The sequence below is a fragment of the Hemicordylus capensis genome, chromosome 6, assembly GCF_027244095.1.
Source record: "Hemicordylus capensis ecotype Gifberg chromosome 6, rHemCap1.1.pri, whole genome shotgun sequence".
NCBI lineage: Eukaryota > Metazoa > Chordata > Lepidosauria > Squamata > Cordylidae > Hemicordylus > Hemicordylus capensis.
Window position 1 is genome coordinate 155,243,176 of NC_069662.1, and position 21,366 is coordinate 155,264,541.

The following is a 21,366-nucleotide window of genomic DNA, read 5'->3' on the forward strand; positions in this document are numbered from 1 at the left end:
CCTTTTCTTTCTCCTTCTGACTTTTGACCACCTTGATAAAACTGCCCAAACTGTGCCAAGGGCATTGCAAACTCTAATATATGGCTATGTGCCAACAGTATGCGGACTCTAGAGAATTTTGCACATGTGCTTGATTTAAACAAACCATGTTCTCTCCCAACTGAATACAAATAAGGAAAGAGACTCCTGGAGTAATTTTAAAACAATAGATAAAAAAGTCAGACTAGAAATGCCAATTAGAGGGTATCTCTAGGCAAAGTAAGCAGCAGTGACATTGGATGGAATCCAGAGAGCTATTTAAGCATGCCCAGTACAATGTTTGACTTCTTCCCTATGAGTGCAGATCCCCATGCCGGGTCACAAGCTGATTCTCAGAGGGCTGCTGTTCAAGAAACACAAGTCCTAATCTTCCTCGGTCATGTAGAACAAATCATATGGTTCTTTGGATCCAGGCCATTATTTTTCCTGCAGACAGGAAATCTGCATATTTTTTGTAGCCCACTGGTTGGAAGAGCATTTTTCAGTAATCAAAGTATTTTTCAGTAATCAAAAAGACTATCTACTCAAAAGGACTATCTATCGAAACAAACTGTTTGGGCTTCAGTCACTCACTGACATGAAGTTCCCAGACCAAACCACAGAAGATGGAATCATGCTATTTTGCAGGCAGGTTCCAGACCTTGCCCACACTACCAGAAAAATCTAAAATCCACTGATTAATTTTCCGGGAAATGTGGGGAAACCCTCCCATTGGAAAAGCATGGAGAATGATACCTTCTGACCAACTTTGGCTGTACTTTTCAAGCAGAGGCATAGCTAGCATGCAGAGGGGCCATGGTTGGCCCTCTCCCCCTGTGGCACCCACGAGCATGCACACCACCCTCCATTCACCTGCAGGGATCGGAAGCAGAAAGGGATGGCAGGTGGGGGGTGGACTTTTGGCACGCACTGCATGTGAGGCGACCGAGGTAGGCAGGTTATTGGGAGGCAGACTGGTGGCCTGCGTAGCAACAGAGGCAGGAGGTGAACTGACGGCACACATGAGAAGCAGCAACAGCACAGGGGAGGTGATGGAGGGTGCATGGTCATTTTGTGGTACAGGAGGAATGTTTGCAAACTGCAAGCCCGATACACTAGTTACGTATGAAAACAATAAAGTAATTACTATTTCCTCCACATCTAGAGTTCTAGAGGTATAAAAGGAATATAGAGAAGCAATGGTATTTGTTTGAAGTTTTGGCAATCTAATTTCATATTTCAATTCATATTTTCAATGTTTCCTATTTCAATCTATAAAATATTTCATATATTAGCTGTAATCAAAGGAATACATTCTCTAGGATCAGTCAGTTTTTTTCTGTTTGTTTCTCCCTGAAAACTATAATGCTTTGCATTAGGCTCCAATTTCTAGACGTATTTAGGACTAGAATAAATCTAGATTTGTAATCCAGACATTGGGTATATCTTCAACAATTAGAAACATCCAATAGTTGTGAGAGACCTGAAATCTGGATCTTTTGCAAACGGCTTGTCACTGATATGTGGGACTACTGGCTTCAACAACTTTCCATCTAATGTATTCTGACATGTCTTCACATGAGCATTAGGAAGTGGCTGGAAGATGCACATATGTATATGTATTAATAATACACATCTTGGAAGTGAGTTGCCAGAATGCATTCCTGGAGATAACAACAATTCTTCTGAAAATTCACATGGGACAAAGTTGCACATCTTCTAGATAACTTCTCAGTCGTTAATTATCTGAGAAGACTTGATGCTTTGGCATTTGTTGATGCTAAGAGCATGTGGCTCAGGCAAGAGTGCCTGGATGAGAAACTACGGAGTCTCCCATGTAAGGTGCTCTGAGCTTTTCAAACAAACCCATCATGCAAGTATAAAAACAAACAAACAGACAAGTGAATTATGTAAGGGAGAGTAATGTGGAAAACAGGCCTCAGACCTGTTTCCACTGCTTTGCTATCCTATTTTCCGCTACACACTGGAAAACAAGTCATATGGATTACTACTCACAAGTGCTCATGTTGGCTAATAACTAGCAGCAGTATGAATGGTGCATCTGAATCATTTCTCATTAAAGTTGTTCTAAGCTGCAGTGGTCAGGTCACACAGTATGTTGCCTGAACCATTTCTCTCAGGACATTTTCTGCTTCGCCTTTGTTCTGCATTGTTAGTCCAGGATAGGGTCGGGCTTTTTGCTAAGTGTTTCACCAGGAATCCTGGAAACACTCCAAAATACTAATTCTGACTACTTTTTTCCCGGCAGGAACAGTTTGAGTTTGCATTGACAGCAGTTGCAGAAGAAGTGAACGCAATCCTCAAAGCACTTCCACAGTGAGCAGCTCGTCCCTTGAAAACTCCCAAAGGGGTCTCCCTGTTTCGTTAGCCTCGTTCTCTGTGAACGTTGTTGGAAACTGTGACCTAACCTTAACTGTGTGTCTTCTATTGTAACCACGTATTGATAGGGTCTTTACCAACTTCTATTGCCAGTTAAAGTTCAACAGTTAACATGCATAATCTGTTCTTGTCATGTTGTCCAGAAATAACTGAAGCCTTGGCTTAAGTGACAAGAACAATCCCTCTTGTTCCTTTTACATCCTTGAAATCCTAAATTTCACACATTGAAAGCACACATACACCTTGTTAATAGGAAATATACAGTGTTGTGGATAAACAGTGCGTTCAATGTATCTTTGGCAACATAGTGTTCTCTTGTGTTTTGTAACCTTTCCAGGTTGAATAAAAGGAGCAGGGGGCCTAATTTTTTATTTTTTTTTAAGCATTGGGATTGTTCTTGCAGAGACCAAGCAAGCCTACAGAACAATGCTGCATGTGTTAGTAAACACAGGTCCAACTTCTTGCATAAAGAGGCTATGCCACTTCATGCTGAGTCCTGGCGAGTGAATGCTTTTCTTAACTGTTGTTTACTTTTCAACTTTGTGCAATGAATAGAAGCAAGTCTGAGCTTCAAGTCCATCGGCCTGCACAGTTATGGAGGAAAAGTCGGTTACATTAGCAGGAGCCCAACTTTCCAAAGAGCATAGCAAAGTTTTATTATGTATCACTGACCTAACAGGGGAAGGACGCAGAATAATGGAAGTTCTCAATGGGATTTTAAAAGGCACTGTTGGCAGCTTGTTCGATGTTGGTTTTCTTTTCTTTTTGTAGAATTAGAGAAGAAATTGCATCCTTATATCTTGAAATTAATTTACCTTTTAAAAAAACCCAACGTGGATATTATTTTTTTAAAGACCAAGAAAGAGATTATTTGGTTGCTTTGGGGTCATATCTAATTTAATTGCTAACGCATTTATTCAAAACTATGGTAAATTCCTTGGTGCGCTTCCTGAAATTAACGAATCATTTAAAAAGCATTTCTTTGCCATCTGTTCTGAATACACTTACAAGTAGCCCTATTATTTAAATTATATCAGTAAGTGCTCTCAGGGTTGTTGCCTGTGACTATAAAATGATCCCCTTGAAACTTACAAAGGGGATGATCCAGCCCCTCTCCAGAGCCACCCCCTTGCACATAAAAGATTCACACAAGGTGATTCCCATGTGGCTGGCACTTGTTGATTCAAAGGGATTGAGCCATGCTTATAGGGTGCACCTTCATTTGCTTCAATCAAAGAAAAAATAACTTGAATTATTATGCAATGTGGTACTAATTACTTGTTTCCAGGCTTCTGCCATGTATTGTGGATTCAATTCTGAGGTCTCTCTATATATTTCTAAACAGTTAAGATTTAAAAATAAATGAGTAGCTTTGTGAAAACAGACCAATCTCAACACCTTGTGAATGACATTTATATGTTGCCATTTTGGGGTATGATTCACCAAGCACTGCTGCAGCACACTCCATGAATTTCAATGGGGCTTCCATAGGGCATCTACAGAGCACACATTCTCTCTTCACCCTTGGCAAGCCCCTCTGAAATGCACTGAAGATGTGCATCAGTAGTGTTTGGAGGATTGGGCCCACACTCTTTAATGTTTAACTTAAGCGTGAATGCAACAAATATCTTCTAGTAATTAAAGAATTGTTTCAAAAAGCACCAGATGCGTTAACTTTCATTATTTTGTGCTGTTTCTGCACACAGTTCTTGACACATGTTAAATGCTTGGTTTGCACATTTCATTACTCTATTACTGTTGTAGAACAGTTAAAGCAGACTCCATTATCCTCTTTAAATATGCTTGCTGTATATTTAACCACATGTTTATGCTATGGCATCAGCATTTCAAAGCTTTTCTTGTAATCGGTGAAACAAAATAATAGGATATGAATAACAAAATGGCCTTTTCATTAGATAATTTAGGCTTAACAGGTTTCCTTTATTACTTTATCAGGCACAAAATAGGAGTTTGGGGAAGACAAAATCAGTTGGAACAGTATCTGCCAGCATTTGAATTAGATTTACTGGAGATAAACAATATACTACAGATTTCCACAAGCTCATGCAGCACCTTCCAAATCAAAATGCACATTCTGAAGAGACCAACTTGGCTTATAGCTCTTTGTTGCCCAGTGAAATATTCTAGGGAGTAATGGGTTACAAACATGTAATGGCAGTGGTTTAATCAGATGGTCTGAGGTTTGGGGATCTGGTGCTCTATTTCAGGGGCTCCCAACAGGGGGTACTAGGATCCTTAAGCGTACCTTAAGGGCTCCCGGGGGTACTCTGAGCCCTCCTACCTCCCTACAGTGTGAGTGCTTGTGTGCACACACAAAAATCTCTAAGGAGTACCTGAGCTGAAGGTATGCGACAGAACACCTGTTTTTGAACCTGTTTTTTAAAAAGGTTGGGAATCCCTGCTCTATTTTATATCTTCAAATCACAGCCGTTCAGACTGTGCTTCAGCCCACATTGATCTCTGCGGTCAGCATGGCGGAACTGACCATACATGGGACCAATATAGGCTGTTGAATTTTCAGGGCTAGCTTCCCAGGTTGACCATGGAATCTTGGGGGATACCAGCCTCCCACCCCACCCCACCCCCACCCCCGAGGATACTCCTCTGTTTCTGACTCTGCACAACAGTCGCACCTATCAGTACAGAATGCTACCTTCTGAGCATGCCCTTTCGCATCTATTCACTCTGACAAAATAAGGCCCTTGGTTATCTTTATAGCCACAACAAACTAATAATCCACATCCAAGCAGCTATTTGCAGAACCCACTCAAAGCATAACAAAGAAAAGGCTTTTATGTTGTAAACTTGCTCATCAGCGAACCTTTAAACTTACTGGAATGAATAATTAGCCTTCAAAACTGTATGTATATTTAAGTATTCTCTCTTTGGGTCTTTTTGTTTTTGTTTTGTTTTTTAAAACAGCAAAGAAACAAATATATATATATATATATACAAACCATTGTTATTTTCTTACAAAATCTACAGTAGCTTTAATTTTTTATTAAACAGTGTAATGGTTTAACTTAAAGTTTATATTTTGATTTTAAAAGCTAGGATATCATTCCCAGCTACCAGATCTGCCATTTCTGAAGAGTTGCCCTGTGAAACGCCTGGTTTACATAAGAGGAACTCTGCTGGGAATCAGCCCAAAGGTCCAGCTGGAGTAACATCCAGGGCAGGAAGGCAACAGAACTTCCCTCCTGCCAGTGGTGGCTCAAGGCCTCTCTGCTCCTGAGGCAGGGAACCAAATTCCAATCCCTTGTGTGTGCCCTTCTTCCCCCTTCTTTTTTTAAAAACAAGGAGCATCTTGCTGGTGTCCCAATAATGTGCTGCCAGAGGCAACCACCTTGCCTTGCCCCATGGAAGGGCCGCCCTTGCCTGCTGCTGCCACCTTCCAACAGATGGGACTCTAACATGGAGTTCCTCTGGATACTGAGAGATGCCATCATGCCTAACAGCCACTGATAGATCCAGCCTCCAGGAATTTGTCTAATCACCTATTAAAGACATAATTGCATCTTGTGGCAATACATTCCATTAATTATGTGATACATGAAGAAATACTTGATTTTATCTGTCCTGAATCTAATGCCAATCAATTCTATTGGAAAGTCCAAAGTTCTCATATTAGGAAAGAGGGAGAAAATTTTCTCTCTATTCACTTTCTCCATACTGTGCATATCTTTATAAACTACTACCATCTCCCACCTTAATCACCTTTCCCCACCACCACTGGATTTTTGAGGAGGGATTACACCTATCCTCAGACGTCCAAAAGCAGTCTAAAATGAGAGTTGTTTACAGACCAATCTTGAACCTCTCACAGTTATACCCACAGTTTTTATCCAGGGGCTACTGAATGCCCTTTTTAGACTCTGGCTCTGAATGGGTTGTAAGAGCAAACAAATGAAAGTCAGTCCAAAATAACGGAGTGAAATTTAATTTTTTTTCTCTCCAGCAGTTATTAAAACTCTAGGGGAAAATGTTGATTGCACAGCTCTTCAAAAATGCATGCATAATACTACTCCAGCACATCCCACAGTGGAATGACAGCAATATTACCTGTAATTTGTGGTTTTGTGCTTTATTAATCAAGTAGAACATTAATATAAAACTGCACCACTTCATAATTACTGGGATAGACATTAATTTTTTAAAAGGAACAAAACCTGTTTATTGAAATAGAAAACACAAGTATTTGATGAGTTTTGTTACAGAACAATAGCTGCCTTTTAAATTTACATTTTTGCTTGCGTGTTTAAGAAACTCTCTTTGGGGAAATGGTAGTGATCATTCACTTTTTGAATTGTACAGTTTCTGTTATTTTGTTGTGCATACCCTTTGTAGATCAGATTGTGATACTTCTCTGTTAAAATCTCATTTTGCATTTGAAAATCTTTTCATTATTTAGGCCTCTTGTAAAAGCTAATGAGTTAGATAGGGAACATAATAAAATAATCTGAGTAAAAGCATGGCAAATTTCCCCTAAATCCTAGTGCCAAACTACACACTAGATTAAATGCAAAATTTGGCCCAGCCTGCTTGTTTGGTCAAACTTTAATAGCAGCCACAGCAGTGAGGGGGAGGGTGATCAGGACTGGGACAACAGTGTGCGGAAGGGGGCTTTAGCCCTTGCCCTGCCATGTTCTCAATCTAGATTTCCTCCCACAGTTGCTGTTGCCACAGGAAAAATGTTCCCATTGCTATTAAATGGGAACTTCTCTCTCTGGGCAAATAGTGGGGAATTGGGGACACAATCCAGAACCACACGAAAGGGGAAACAGGATGGCATCATAGCGCAGTGGTAGAGCATCTGCTTTGCATGCAAAAAGTTCAATTCCCAGCATCAGTCACACTGGAAAATACTTCTACTTGAAACCTTGGAGAGCCGCTGCCAGCCATTGTGGGGAAAAACACTGAGTTACATTGACGAGTGGACTGACTCGGTAGCTTCCTATGTTCTAAAAGGATCAAAGCCCCTATATCACTTCCAATTTTGATCCTTTCCCCCCATCCCTGGCATGTCTACCATGTAAGTAAAAAAAAAATTGGCTGGCTGACATACCGCTCAAGAAAACGTGGGAGAATGGAGCACCACCCATGCTGTTGTGTCTCTGTAAGCATGACTGAAGATATTGTAGACCAGCACTGTTCCACTCCATCTTAATGTTGCGCAAACATAGTTGCGCAATACAACACCCATTGGAAATAATGGCACATTGCGCAATTGCATTTGAGTAACTTTGATGGAGCAGAATGGCACTGTTCTGCAACACTGCTGATATGTTTACACAGACGCAACACTGTAGGCAGAGCTCCAATCACCCATGCTTCCTTTTGGAAACGTCAGCCATTTAATGTAATGTGTAGTCTGGCCCTTTTTTGCTTCCTTCTGAAAACCAATTACACCAGCAAGATTTTATCGACCACTGGGTGTGCCCACCGAAAGATGGCTGCTGGACCACCACCCCCACCCCATTTATTCTAGTGGGACTTTGGCTGAGTCCCCTTCTGCAGCATGCAAGGCTGTGCAGCAGTAGCGTTTTCTAGCAGATCACATCTAACATTCCTCTGCATGCTCTTTGTACTGTAGCTGACCACATAACTTGTTTGTTCTTCAAGGATTTATCTTGTTCACTTCAATAGCTTAGATTATTTATATGTATATAATTTTAAAAGAAAACAGAACTATTATACAAAGTATTTTGTTCTACCTCTGTAAAAATCTCACTTGTGAATAAAGTTATGCTGTCTGTGGAGTTCTGTGAATATGCAAAAAAAAAAAAAAAAAACCACAAACAAACCAACCGGGTCTACTGTGTTTTTCTAGAGTGGGAAAGTGGCCTGAAGGACTTCAAGGTTTGCCTATTTGCCAAAATCTTATTCCTCAAGAAATCCAAAGAGGCTTGCCTAAAAAAGAAAAATGCTTCCTCAAGCCAACTTCTTCTTTCATCAGACCTTCCCTTGCATCTTTCTCTGCTGTTCTTAGTGGGGCTGATGTCACAGGTCTTTTTCAAAGTTTCCTTATGATTTTGCATAAGTGCACACACTTGCAATGTTTTTTTTAAAAATGGCCATTATTTAAAGATAGTGATCTGACCACTGTCATTTACAGCATGTAAATGCTGGGACTGGACCTTGGGAGAAGCAGGGGAACAGGACAAATGATAACTCCAAGGCTATCACATGGAATCAAAGGGTAGGGCTGAAATGCCCACCAATCAGAGCCAAGCTGCATGATCAGTAGGAGCAGAAGATGTGTCTCTTGTTTGGTTCCACTGCAGGGGGAACTGCCTACTTGAGGGCACCCTATATTGGGGGGGGGGCGCACTTCCTAACACACAGGCTAGTTTTCTATCAGGGAAATGTCTCAACAAAATAATCTTCTTCACTGACCTGCTAATTTTCCATATGCAAAAAGCTTTTAATTAATTGTGAGCATTCAGATTCCTCACTTCTCTGATGTAGCACAGCACAGCAAGAGTTTCACTGTGTGAATCTGCTGATAGTATAGCTTGGCTCTTTAATTTGGCAGAGCTGTGCTATGTACACCAACTGCTAGTGTGCACCGAATAACCTAACAGAGGTTTGTGTCCAGCTGCAAGTAGCACTCTTCCTGTCTGTCCTAGGAAATAATTGAACTTCACAACATTGCTTGACTGTCTTGCATTCCTGGGTTCTGAAAATGTTAGTATTGGGAAGTGAGATTTTGTGTAACAAGTCTCAGTGTGTTGTGCTAATCAACAACTCCAAGAATAGAGAAATGGAATATATTAGTGTTTGGCAGGAGAATGATAGCACCAGCCTCTGAGTGACAATAATGTCTGACATTTCTAGCACAAGAATGCTCTGCTGGGTGCTACTTTCATGCTGCTTGACATATTAAGATGCTGAGTTAGATGGTCCATGTGTCACAATCCCAGCAAGTACAGTGCAGGGCATGGCACATTCAATTTACATCGTCTTATCACTAGCAGAACTGGCCAACTTTTCAGTAAAATGTTTGAAGGTTTCACAAGCTGGTCATCAATGGAGGCCCTGGAAATGGTCTTCTCACTAATTTGACAAATTAGATATATCTTGTTAATGTAACAAAATGGCATCCATGGCCTTGTGGGAGTCAAAAAGAAGACAACCCACGTAGGGCATGTCTAACCGCACTGAAATGAAGGATTGGGCATTACTCTCTAGAGAATTGCAGCCAGAAATTCACATACTCTTTAATACAGAGGCTCTGAACTGTTGTTGAACCGCTTCTAAAGGTCACTGTGGTTGGAGATGATAGGAGTAGTAGTCCAGCAACATCTGGGAACCCAAGGTTCAGAACCCCTGCATTAATGGCAAGAGCCCATTTATTACAGTACCCCAACTATAATCATTTACATATAAACACTCAAAAACTATCATTTATAACAACTGTTCAGCTAGTACTATTTTGCTCCTCTGTACAGGTCCCCTGAGTCTGTTTTGTAAAATCTGTGTCTTATCCTTCATCCAAGAATACCCAAGGAAACACACATGGGACTTCTCAAATGGGATCCCATCCAGGCCAAGACAAGTTTAATTTCAGAGAAGGAACTACCGGAGGTTCTCTCAGACCATTCTGAAGCTTTCTGGCCAAGCCAAAAGCATTGCTTCCTGAGAAAGGAGGCTAGCCCATAGACAAAGGTTAGCGAAAGTGGGTTGGACCCTAAGAAGCTCAAATGGAAGGAAGCGCATGCAAGTGAACTTCCACACCAGATCCTTCCCCCAGCAGCCCCTATGCCCACTCCAAAAAGCCTCTCTGAAGGTTAGGAGACCCTCAGGACATGGTATGGGGCAAGGGCGGAGATGCAGCAGGAAAAGGGGGGGTGAGCAAATGTCCCTTTTTTGCATGAACAGAAATGCCCTTCCATTTGTGCAAGAGCAACATAGGATCCAAGACACTGAGGTGCTTCACATGACCCATATGAAGCGCCAGACACGGTTTGGTGTGGACAATCAAACCCCTAGCTCTGGGTGGCCAGATCAGTCACCCGCACGACTACCGGCTCCATCACGGATCCGGTGGGGGCTGTGGGGAGTGGGGACCACTAGGCCCCTGGAAGCCCGCGGATGCCCCGCATGAGCATGTGGGGCATTCTGGGGGAACCTCCACATCGGGAGGCTGCTTGTAGCCTCCTGGTTGGGGGTCTACTCCTGTGTCGCTGCATGCCACAGCAGCACACAAACAAACAAGGTTAAAGGAGCACTCGCTTAAGGTGAGGGGGAATTAGGCGGGCTATCTGCCTTGGAACTACCAGGCTCGCCCACGAGCCTGGTGGTTCTGATGATCACTAGAAAGCAGGCTAGGCTGGCTCCCTTAGCCCACTTTCTAGTGATCATGGGAATAGGCCCACTGACTCACATACTGCACAATGCAATACAGAGGGTTGGAGCATTGCCCCAATCGGCTGCGTCTGTGTAAACAATGTCACCGGAGCTGTGCAGCAGGGCAGCTTTGCTCTGTCACAAAGTTGCACAACATGGTTGCACAACATTATTTTCCAGTGGGCACCCTCTTGTGCAACTGCATTTCTACAACTTTACATTGGAGCAGAACTGTTCTGCTGTGCAGCTCCATCGCCATTGTTGACCCAGACGCAAGCCTTGGGCAATGCTCCAACTGCCCTCGGTGCCTTGCGCAGTATATGAGTCACTGTTTCCTGACTTTTCAAATGTGTAGAATGACGTTTAAAAGGTGCTCAGTAGCATTAGTTACAACTAGAATGCTGGGTAAGAAAAACATTTCCCTGACCAAAACTGCTGGTGGAACACAAGTTTACTATATACACAGCCAGCTGCTCTTTAACTCCTGTAAGGAGAAAGGCCCAGAATTGCTGATATTCACTAGTGGTATAATCATAGTAATTGCATTACTTTGAGGGCTATACTGTATGTTACCCATTATTACCAACATGCAAAGGGGGGGGGCTATCATGTGCCTCAGCACGTGGGCAGATGCAAGTTACATTTCTGCATGTCACAAGAAATCGCAGAAAGCAGATATGTAAGAGCTTTTGCACATCTGTTTTTCACTAGCATTGAGCTAAAACGATTGCTGTTTTCCACAACCATTTTTGAGACTGTCCAAAAAAAACCAAAAAAAAAAAAACACCACCAAACAAGCAGCTCTCCTTTCTTGCAATTGTTTTACAATTAGCCACCTGACTGATTTGTTGCGGAAGGAAATATCAGCCAAAGGAGAAGAAGAATACTATGGCAATAGATTGAAACTGTGTGATTATTTGCATATTTACTGGGTGAAACTGGGGGTGGGGTGGGGAGAATGTACCCACCAAACCCTGTGGAAATATTTACCCCTTTCTCCTTTGCTTCCTTCCTGTTCTCTCTTCTGGTTGCTGCTGCTTCAACAAGTCAGTCAGAGGGCTAATCCCATCCAATCAGGGCTCATGCAGCAAGCTGAATGACATCACAAAGCTATTTAGCCAGTCAAAGCTGGCTATTTGATTACATCACTGAGGGCAAGTGAGAGCAATGTAGCCGAATAAGCTAAATTCAATCACAACAGAGGAGAACTGCTTTTCCTCATTTCTATCTGAAAAGAAGTGTTGGGCATATTCAGCATAACTCTACTCTTCAGTACCTATTCTACAATGTCCTGTGTGAGGTGAGAATCTAAGTCAGTCTCTAGATTCATTTTTCTAAGAGAATATACACAGCCAAAGAAGAAAAATATATCCCTGCTGATTAGTGTCTCAAGATAAATATTGAGAAGGTTGGATGTATATCTTGTAACAATGCATGACAGCCTTTGCTGCCTAATTCAGCGCTAGAGTTACCTGAAATCTGGATCTGGCATTCCGATCTGGTGTGAGTTCTCTCTGGTCTCCCTCGACTCAAGCTGCCAGTGTGGTTGGCTGCAGCTGGTATTATTTTCATGCACATACACATCAACTTGCATGTATAGATGCTGTATATGTTGCAATGTGCACGCAGCTGCAGTACTGGGAACAGTGGCACTAGGCAGCAACAGACAGCTCCAGTTTGACTTTATGAGCAAAAACTCTCAGAAGTAAGTTGGCATTTGAAGTAAGTTGGCCTTTGGGGAAAACCAAGATAGTTTTCAGGAATACTTGTGTTACCAGAAGATACATAGGATTGTTTGTCTTGCAGTCTTTAATGCCATTCATTATATCATAGAAACGTGATAGATGGGCTTTCATCTGCCTCCTTGCTACAGTCTTAATCTCTTTACTTTCACCACAGCGGGACATATTTAACCTCTTCTAATCATTCATCTTGCCTGTCTCCAGGACATTTGTTCAGGCTCTGTTTTTAACCAGATTAAGACAGAGCATCTTCTGTTCCTGGCCACCTTTATATGACACCAAATCATGCTGCTATAATTCCTGGTAGGCCAGGTGATAAACGTGGCACTTTCTCCCTGGACTCCTAAGAAAGCAAGCCTCAGAGGTGTATGGCTACTATTATACCAATAAAATATCATGCTTCACGATTACGTCCCTCAATGCAAAAAATATTGCAGACGATGAAGAAGCTGGGACACTTCCATGAGAAGTGCACAAAGATACAACAATTAAGGACATAAGCTCCTGGATCAGACTAGGTCCCATCTAGTCAGCGATTCCATATGACCAGATGAAGTTGCCTTATATAGAGTTAGGCCACTGAACCATCTTAGACAAGATTGTCTACACTGACTGGCAATGGCTCTCCGGGGCTTCAGACTTGGGTCTTTCTCCATCCTACCTGGAAAGGTCAGGGATTCCACCTGACGAAACAGATGCCTCTGTGAAGCTCAGAAACGGGGATTCAGGGTCTGCCTTTGTTGAATATGTAGGGAATATTTTCACAAACCATGTGAGTTCTTAGGGTATCAGGATTTTTAAAGGCTCTAGCATGTGATCCATAAGCCCAGGATCACTTGCAATGTTTCATTTTATTTTATTCATTCATTCATTTTTTTCATATACCGCCTGACTCCAAATGCTCTAGGCAGTTCACAAAACTAAACACAACAGAAACAAAACAAAACAAACTATTAAAACAATTTAACACAATTTAAAACATTCCAAGATTACTAAAAGCCTGGTTTGGGGGGAAATGAGTCTGAATGGCTCTTTTAAAAGCTGGTAAAGATGTTAAACCGTGAACATCTGTAGGGAGCGCATTCCACAGCTCAGGAGCAACCACAGAGAAGGCCCGTTCCCGAGTCACCACCAGACAAGCTGTTGGCATCAAGAGACGGACCTCTCGCAATGACCTTAATGTGCGGTGGGGATCATGAAGAAAAAGATGTTCTCCTAGATAACCTGGTTCTAAGCCATTTTAAAGGTAATTACCAGCACTTTGTATTTTGCCCAGAAATTAACTGGCAGCCAATGCAATTGTTTTAAAAGAGGCATAATGCGGTCTCTCCATGAAACACCAGAGATCAATCTAGCTGCTGCATTTTGGACCAACTGAAGGTTATGAACTACATACAAAGGCAGTCCCACATAGAACGCATTGCAGTAGTCAAGCCTAGAGATTACCAGAGAGCGTACCACAGTTATGAGATCATTATCTTCAAGAAATGGACGTAGCTGTCATATCAACCAAAGTTGATAAGAAAGCACTCCTGACCATAGCCTCAACCTAAGAAACCAGAGTGAGGCTTGGGTCCAGAAACACTCCCAAGCTATACACCTGATCCTTTAGACGGTGTTCAACTCCATCCAGAACAGGAAGATCTATCACGTCCCTCAAAATATGATTCACTACCATGAATATCTCTGTCTTGCTTAGATTGTTTCAATTTATTATCTCTCATCCAGTCCATTACTGCCTTAGACAGGAATTTAGAGGGGTTATCCCATTTCCTGATAATGATGTCATGGAGCAAGAGATTTGGGTGTCATCAGCGTATTGATAACACCTTGCTCCAAACCTCCTGATGATCTCACTCAGCAGTAGATTTTTAAAAGCATCGGTGATAGGATGTTGCTGTAAGGGACACCATACAATAGCTCTCGTTTCAGAGAGCAACTATCTCCAAGCAACACCATTTGGAATCTATCAAAGAGATAGCAATGGAGCCACTACAAAGCAGTACCACCTATTCCCAAATTCCCCCAAACGATCCAGAAGGATACCATGGTACCTGGACTTTGGAATAAACTCCCTGTTGGAATAAGAGCCTCCCCATCTCTAGCAACTTTTTAAAAGGCACTGGAGACACATTTATTCAACCAGGCTTTTTATTAGATTTATAGTTTTATTGTTTTTAACGTTGGGTTTTAAATGATTTTAATGTTAATGATTTTAATGTTTAAATGATTTTAAAGTTTAAATGATTTTAATTGTAAACTGCCCAGAGATGCAAGTTTAGAAATATGATAGATAGATAGATAGATAGATAGATAGATAGATAGTATTGAAAGCCGCAGAGAGATCCAAAAGAACCAACAGAGTTACACTCCCTCCATCCATCCTTTGGTAGAGATCATCCATCAGGCCAACCAAGGCTGTCTCCACCCCATAGCCCGCTCTAAAGCCAGATTGAAATGGATCTAGAAAATCAGTATCTTCAAAAACTGCAAACATAGGGTAGACACCTCCAAAACTCACAGGAAAGATACTATGCTGGGGCTGGATAGGGACCATTGCTCTTCTCCTGCAAAATATACAAGAGCCACCACTCTCTTCAACTTCCAAAGTTGCCTCTTTGCTCAGTCAGCAGGGGTTGGTTCATTATTATTATTGCTCCATTATTATTAGCATTTCTATTCCATTCTTTCTCCAAGGAGCTCAGGGTGGTATACAAAGGTCTTCCCCCCTCCCTTTTCTCCTCTCAAAAGCCCTATGATGTAGATTAAGCTGAGAAATGGTGGACCACGGCCACCCCGTGAGCTTCACGGATGGGTGGGGATTTGAACCTGGGTCTCCCTGCTCCTAATCCAACACACACATCCTATATTCTAGGGTGCTTCATGAAGGCACAGATAGGCGATTAGTCGCTGAAGAGCTCCAGCCACTTTTGTTATATCAGGGATGTTGGCATCAGACGGGAATATCTGCCGCTTCAGAATTCCCCAAGCAAGGGGTAGAGAAACCCCTGCAGGGGTAAAGAAGACCGTGAAGTTGAAGTCCCTCCGTGGAAACGTAACCAGGAAGCAAGCCGAAAGGGCACCGGAATCCAGAGATGATTGAATAAGACAGCCATCATAAGCCGTGGACTCCCTCTGCACAGCTAAGGCCTCAGGTGCTCTAACAATGGGATGCTGGCAGCCCGATGATCACTTAGGAACAGTGCTCAGCCCATCCCTCTGTGGGAGAGCTGCAGATAAAAACATCACATCTGTGAATGACAAGCTCTTTTAACCCTAGAGAGAGGGGTATTAATTCATTAGTCAAATTAGGAGGAGAGCTCTGACAGACAGAGCCGTGTTGGTAGCTTCTTTAAAATAAAATAAAAACCACACACACACTTGCACGGAGAAAGGAAGAAAGAACGTTTCCTTTTAAAAAGACAAGCAGGGAAGCACAGAAGAGAAAGAGCCGCTGCTGCTAATGAAAGGTCAGCAGATGAAAGGGAGCAGCACGGTATACAAATAATTACATTGGGATTCTGATATTTGTATTCGTTCTTAACATTTCTATACTGCTGCTCCATTAAAGATGCACAATAGATTGTACAGTCAGGAAACCAATAACAAAAGAAATCTACAGTACCAACAACACTGATACTAGCAACAAGACTAATATTAAAACCATGCAGCCCTAAATTCCAGGGGTTCCCAGATGTCGGGCCACAGCTCCCATCATCCCCAACCACATTAGGAACATAGGAAACAGCTTTATACTGAGTCAGAACATTGGTCCATCTAATTCAGTATTGCCTGCACGGACTGGCAGCAGCTTCTCCAAGTTGCAGGCAGGAGTCTCTCTCAGCCCTATCTTAGAGAGGCCAAGGAGGGAACTTGGAACTTTTTGCATGCAAGCATGTAGCTGCTCTTCCCAGTGCGGCCCCACCCCCTAAGGGGAATATCTTACTGTGCTCACAGGTAATCTCCCATTCAAATGCAAACCAGCATGGACCCTGCTTAGCAAAGGGGACAATTCATGCTTGCTACCACAAGATTAGCTCTCCTCACATTGGGAGCTGCACTCCAACATCTGGGGACCCAAGGTTGGGAACTCCTTTTATAATAAATCCTTTACAAGCTGTAGACTAGAGAAAGAAATATCAAACAGCAGAATCATTTAAATGGCACACATTTAAATCTCATTGAAAGCAAAGAAGTTATAAGCATCCCTAATACTGCGCTGAATTGAAGTGGAATACAAAATAGAAAAGAAAAAAAATAAGAGAGCCCAAACCTTAAGCTACAAAAGTGTATCGAAACAGGATTCCGCTCCCCCTGCCCCCAGCTGGCTAAAACCAAGCAGAGATTCAGCCTGGCAGGCCTCCAGTGGGAGAGAATTTCACAGCTCTGGCTCCTTCAGAGAAAAGGTACAGTTTAGGGTAAATATGAATCTGCCTTCTACTGAGGTAAACTATTGGTCCATCTCGGTCTACATTGACTGGCAGTAACTCTCCAGGGTTTCCGACAGGGGTGTTTCCCAGGTATACCTCGAGATACACCACTTGGCCTCCTTGGAGGAAGAGTGGGAGATAAATGTAAAAACACATATAAAATAAAATACTGACTAATATACTGTGCAGTGCAATGCAGGCTGTTGTGCACATGTAAATACTGGAGCTGCACATCAGAGCAGCTCCTGCTCCTGTGCAAGGTTGCAACTACCGGTCACCCAATGGAGTGGAGCTGTCCTGGGACAGAACTCCATCAACAGTATTTACACATGTGCAGCAGTGGTGATGGCCACTAGCATGGGTGGCTTTAAAAAGGGGATTAGACAAATTCAAGGAGGACAGGTTTATCAATGTCTGCTAGTCTGGTGGCTATATGCCACCTCCAGGCTCAAAGGCAAGATGCCTCCCAATACCAGGTTCAGGGGAGCAACAGCAAGGGAGAGGGCACGCTCTCACCTCTTGCCTGTGGGCTTCTCAGAGGCATCTGGTGAGCCACTGTGTGAAACAGAATGCCGGACAGATAGGCCTTGGGCCTGACCCATCAGGGCTATATTTGCGTTCTTAGTGCAAGCAGTGCTCCAACCAGTGTTACCTCTAACAGGGATTCCCAGCTGTTGTTGACTACAACTCCCAGAAACCCCAACTGCAATGGCTTTTGCTTGGGGATTATAGGAGTTGCAGTCAACAACATCTGGGAATCCCTGTTAGAGGGAACACTGGCTCCAACCTTCCATGTTGTATGATGTGGTATGTGAGCTGCTGCGAATTGAACCCATGACCTTTTGCATGCAAACACATGCTCCAGCACTAACCTATGACCCTTCCCATTTGGGCTGAGAGCCCTCAACAAGATCTTCTGAAACGACCTTAACAAGTGGGTACATACTTATTGGGAAAAGTAGTCCTTAAGGTATGTGGGCCCCAGAATATATCACCATTCTATGACCAGCTTCATTCAGAGCCTTGGTTTATTTCCTGGTGATTCATAACATGACCACAGGCACTCATCAGAATTTGTTTTTCAAACCTTTCTTCCATTCTCATCATTTTGGTTGGGTTCACTGACCTGTTCCCATTCCCAGCAAATACTTGCAAACACACAACGGCGAGGCATTTTAAAAAAACAATCAGAGAGATCAGCCATCGCTCACCAGCCATTTGAATTAGCCAGGTTTGCCAGCCATGATTTTTGCAGTGAATACTCTATTTTAACTGATTTAATTTAAGGCTTATAAGCAACTACATTGGAGTCTGTGCCTATAAATGGGAAATTTAAACACATTTGCAAACATCGCTTTTTGTTTGCAAACGTGTTTAAATTTTCCAATTATAGACACAGACCCCACTGTAGTTGCTTATAAGCCTTAAATATCACTTCAAAAGACCGACGCTACACAACAGATGGTGAAGAGCACCTTGAGATGTACAGCATGCACAAAGAGTCATCATAACGCTCCTACGGCGCTCCCTTCCTCGTGAGATGTACATCTGCCGTTGCAATGTGGGAGCCACCATGGCGCCCTCCTCTTAGGTACAGTTGGAGCATCTTCTAATGCTTCACATGGATTGTGTGGGTGGATATATAAGAAGGGCATGTACCAGACTAATGTAACTATAGCAGATAGCAGGTGATCACAAACTTTGTTCCTACAGTAGCTAGCAACTAGCGACCAGATTCACAGAAAGTTTTGTAACTGCCGGTCATAAGCAGTGTGCTTAGACTGTGAAGAGAGATTCACAGAATCACAGAATTCATAGAATCACAGAATTTTATCATCTCGGAAGGGACCTTGGAGTTCTTCTAATCCAATCCCCTAGATCCATATCCACAATGAGCAGTCCACCTACCTGAGGGCTGCACAATTTCAGCCTTTCAGACATTTTTGGACTACAACTCTCATCATCCCTGACTACTGGCTGCTGGGGATTTTTTATTTTTATTTTTTTTTATTTATTAACATATTCTTATACCGTCCAAAACTTACGTCTCTGGGCAGTTTACAACAAAATAAAAACAAAGTAAAACATTAGTTAAAACAAAAATGAAAAGTTTAAAACATTACAACAATTTAAATTTTTTAAAGAATATTTTAAAACAGCATTAAAACCATTAAAACAATATTAATTAAAAGTAATTAAAAGCCTGGGCAAACAGATGCATCTTTAAAGACTTTTTAAAAGCTGTCAGAGATGGGGAGGCTCTTATTTCACTAGGGAGTGCATTCCAAAGTCTTGGGGCAGCAGTGGAGAAGGCCTGTCCCAGAGTGGCCACCACACGGGTTGATGGCAAAAGCAGACGGACGTCTCCTGATGATCTCAATGGGCGGTGGGGTTCGTAATGAAGAAGGTGTTCTCTTAAATACCCAGGGCCCAAGCTGTTTATTATGGGCCAAAGGTGTGCAGCAGAGCCATGGATCTCTGTATTATTCTTTCAACAGTGTTCTCACTTTGTCCTTTTTATACACAAAAATGGACCATGGATCAGATGTTTTGCTCGTGCTTCCCATGATGGGCATAAATAAGATATGAATTAGAGGGTACAGTAACAAAGCGCTTAGGAAATACGTAAATGTCACTAAATTCATTAGACGGTATCTTTGGCCTTTTATTATAATGTAGTGTAGAGATCTTTGTCAAGATAAAACAGTTCTGGAAATATGAGATATGCATTGGCTTGAGCCAAATGTCCTCTTAAGAAGAGATCACTAACTGCCCTGAGCCATTTTTGGAAGGGCAGCATAGAAATCGAAATAATAATAATAATTAGCATTAGAAGAATAATTAGCATTAGAAGAGGCACAGGTTAGCATTAGAAGAGGCACAGGTTAGCATTACAAGAGGCATTTTCCAAGGGGACTCACTATCCCCTCTGTTGTTTGTAATCGCCATGACCCCACTTTCACAAATACTAAACAAAACAGGCCTCGGATACCAAACATCTAAAACATCCTGTAAAATCAACCATCTGCTGTACATGGACGATCTGAAGTTGTATGGAAAGTCCCAGTCAGAAATCGAATCACTGCTAAACACTGTCCGTATATTCAGTAGCAATATAGCAATGGAGTTTGGACTAGACAAGTGTGCTGCATTAATAATGAACAGAGGGAAAATAACAAAAACAGAAGGAATAGAACTGCCCAATGGAAGCAAGCTCAAGAACCTGGAAGAGAAAGAACCTTACAAATACTTGGGCATTCTCCAGGCTGATAAGATTGCACACACTGAAGTTAAAAGAAAAATTGGAAGTGAATACATCAGGAGAGTTCGAAAAATACTCAAGTCCAAACTCAATGGCGGGAACACCATACAAGCCATAAACACCTGGGCTATACCTGTTATCAGATACACTGCAGGAATAATAGACTGGACCCAGGCAGAGCTAGAGACGCTAGATCGTAAGACCAGGAAAATCATGACCATCAATCATGCTCTGCACCCCCACAGTGATGTCGATAGGCTATACCTCCCTCGCAGCTCAGGTGGAAGAGGAATGCTGCAAGTCCATCAAACAGTAGAGGAGGAGAAAAGAGGCCTTGAAGAATATATCAAGGACAGTGAAGAAGATGGACTTCAAATGGTCAATAATGCGAAACTATTCAACACCAATGAAAGAAAGCAGGCCTACAAGAAAGAACAAGTCAAGAACCGAGCAGAAAAATGGAAAAATAAGCCACTGCATGGTCAATATTTGCACAATATAACTGGAAAATCAGACATCACCAAGACCCTGCAATGGCTTAAGAATGGCAACTTGAAGAAAGAAACAGAGGGTTTAATACTGTCTGCACAAGAATAGGCACTAAGAACAAATGCAATAAGAGCAAAAGTAGAAAAATCAACCACAAACAGCAAGTGCCGCCTTTGTAAAGAAGCAGTGGAAACAGTGGACCACCTAATCAGCTGTTGTAAAAAGATCGCACAGACTGACTACAAACAAAGGCATGACAAAGTAGCAGGGATGATACACTGGAACATCTGCAAAAAATACAAGCTACCTGTAGCCAAACATTGGTGGGACCATAAAATTGAAAAAGTTGAAGAAAATGAAGATGTAAAAATATTATGGGACTTCTGACTACAAACAGACAAACATCTGCCACACAATACACCAGATATAACTGTAGTCGAGAAGAAAGAAAAACAAGTGAAAATAATCGACATAGCAATACCAGGTGATAGCAGAATAGAAGAAAAAGAAATAGAAAAAATCACCAAATACAAAGATCTACAAATTGAAATTGAAAGGCTGTGGCAGAAAAAGACCAAAATAATCCCAGTGGTAATTGGCGCCCTGGGTGCAGTTCCAAAAGACCTTGAAGAGCACCTCAACACCATAGGAGCCA

General features: G+C 42.2%; 1 protein-coding gene and 1 long non-coding RNA gene across 7 annotated transcripts in view; one reads left to right on the forward strand and one right to left on the reverse strand.

The window, feature by feature from the left end:
• The window catches only part of PTPRN2 (protein tyrosine phosphatase receptor type N2), a 914,460-nt gene extending 906,262 nt beyond the window's left edge, over positions 1-8,198 (forward strand). For all 6 annotated transcript variants that reach the window (XM_053263441.1, XM_053263436.1, XM_053263440.1 and 3 more), the window contains one exon: positions 2,288-8,198. In XM_053263441.1, coding sequence (XP_053119416.1) covers positions 2,288-2,359 — 72 coding nt within the window. In that variant the 3' untranslated portion in view covers positions 2,360-8,198. The remainder of the gene's footprint in view (positions 1-2,287) is intronic.
• Positions 1-21,366, reverse strand: part of LOC128330472 (uncharacterized) — a 138,869-nt gene that overhangs the window by 8,527 nt on the left and 108,976 nt on the right. The gene's annotated exons all lie outside the window — the stretch shown is intronic.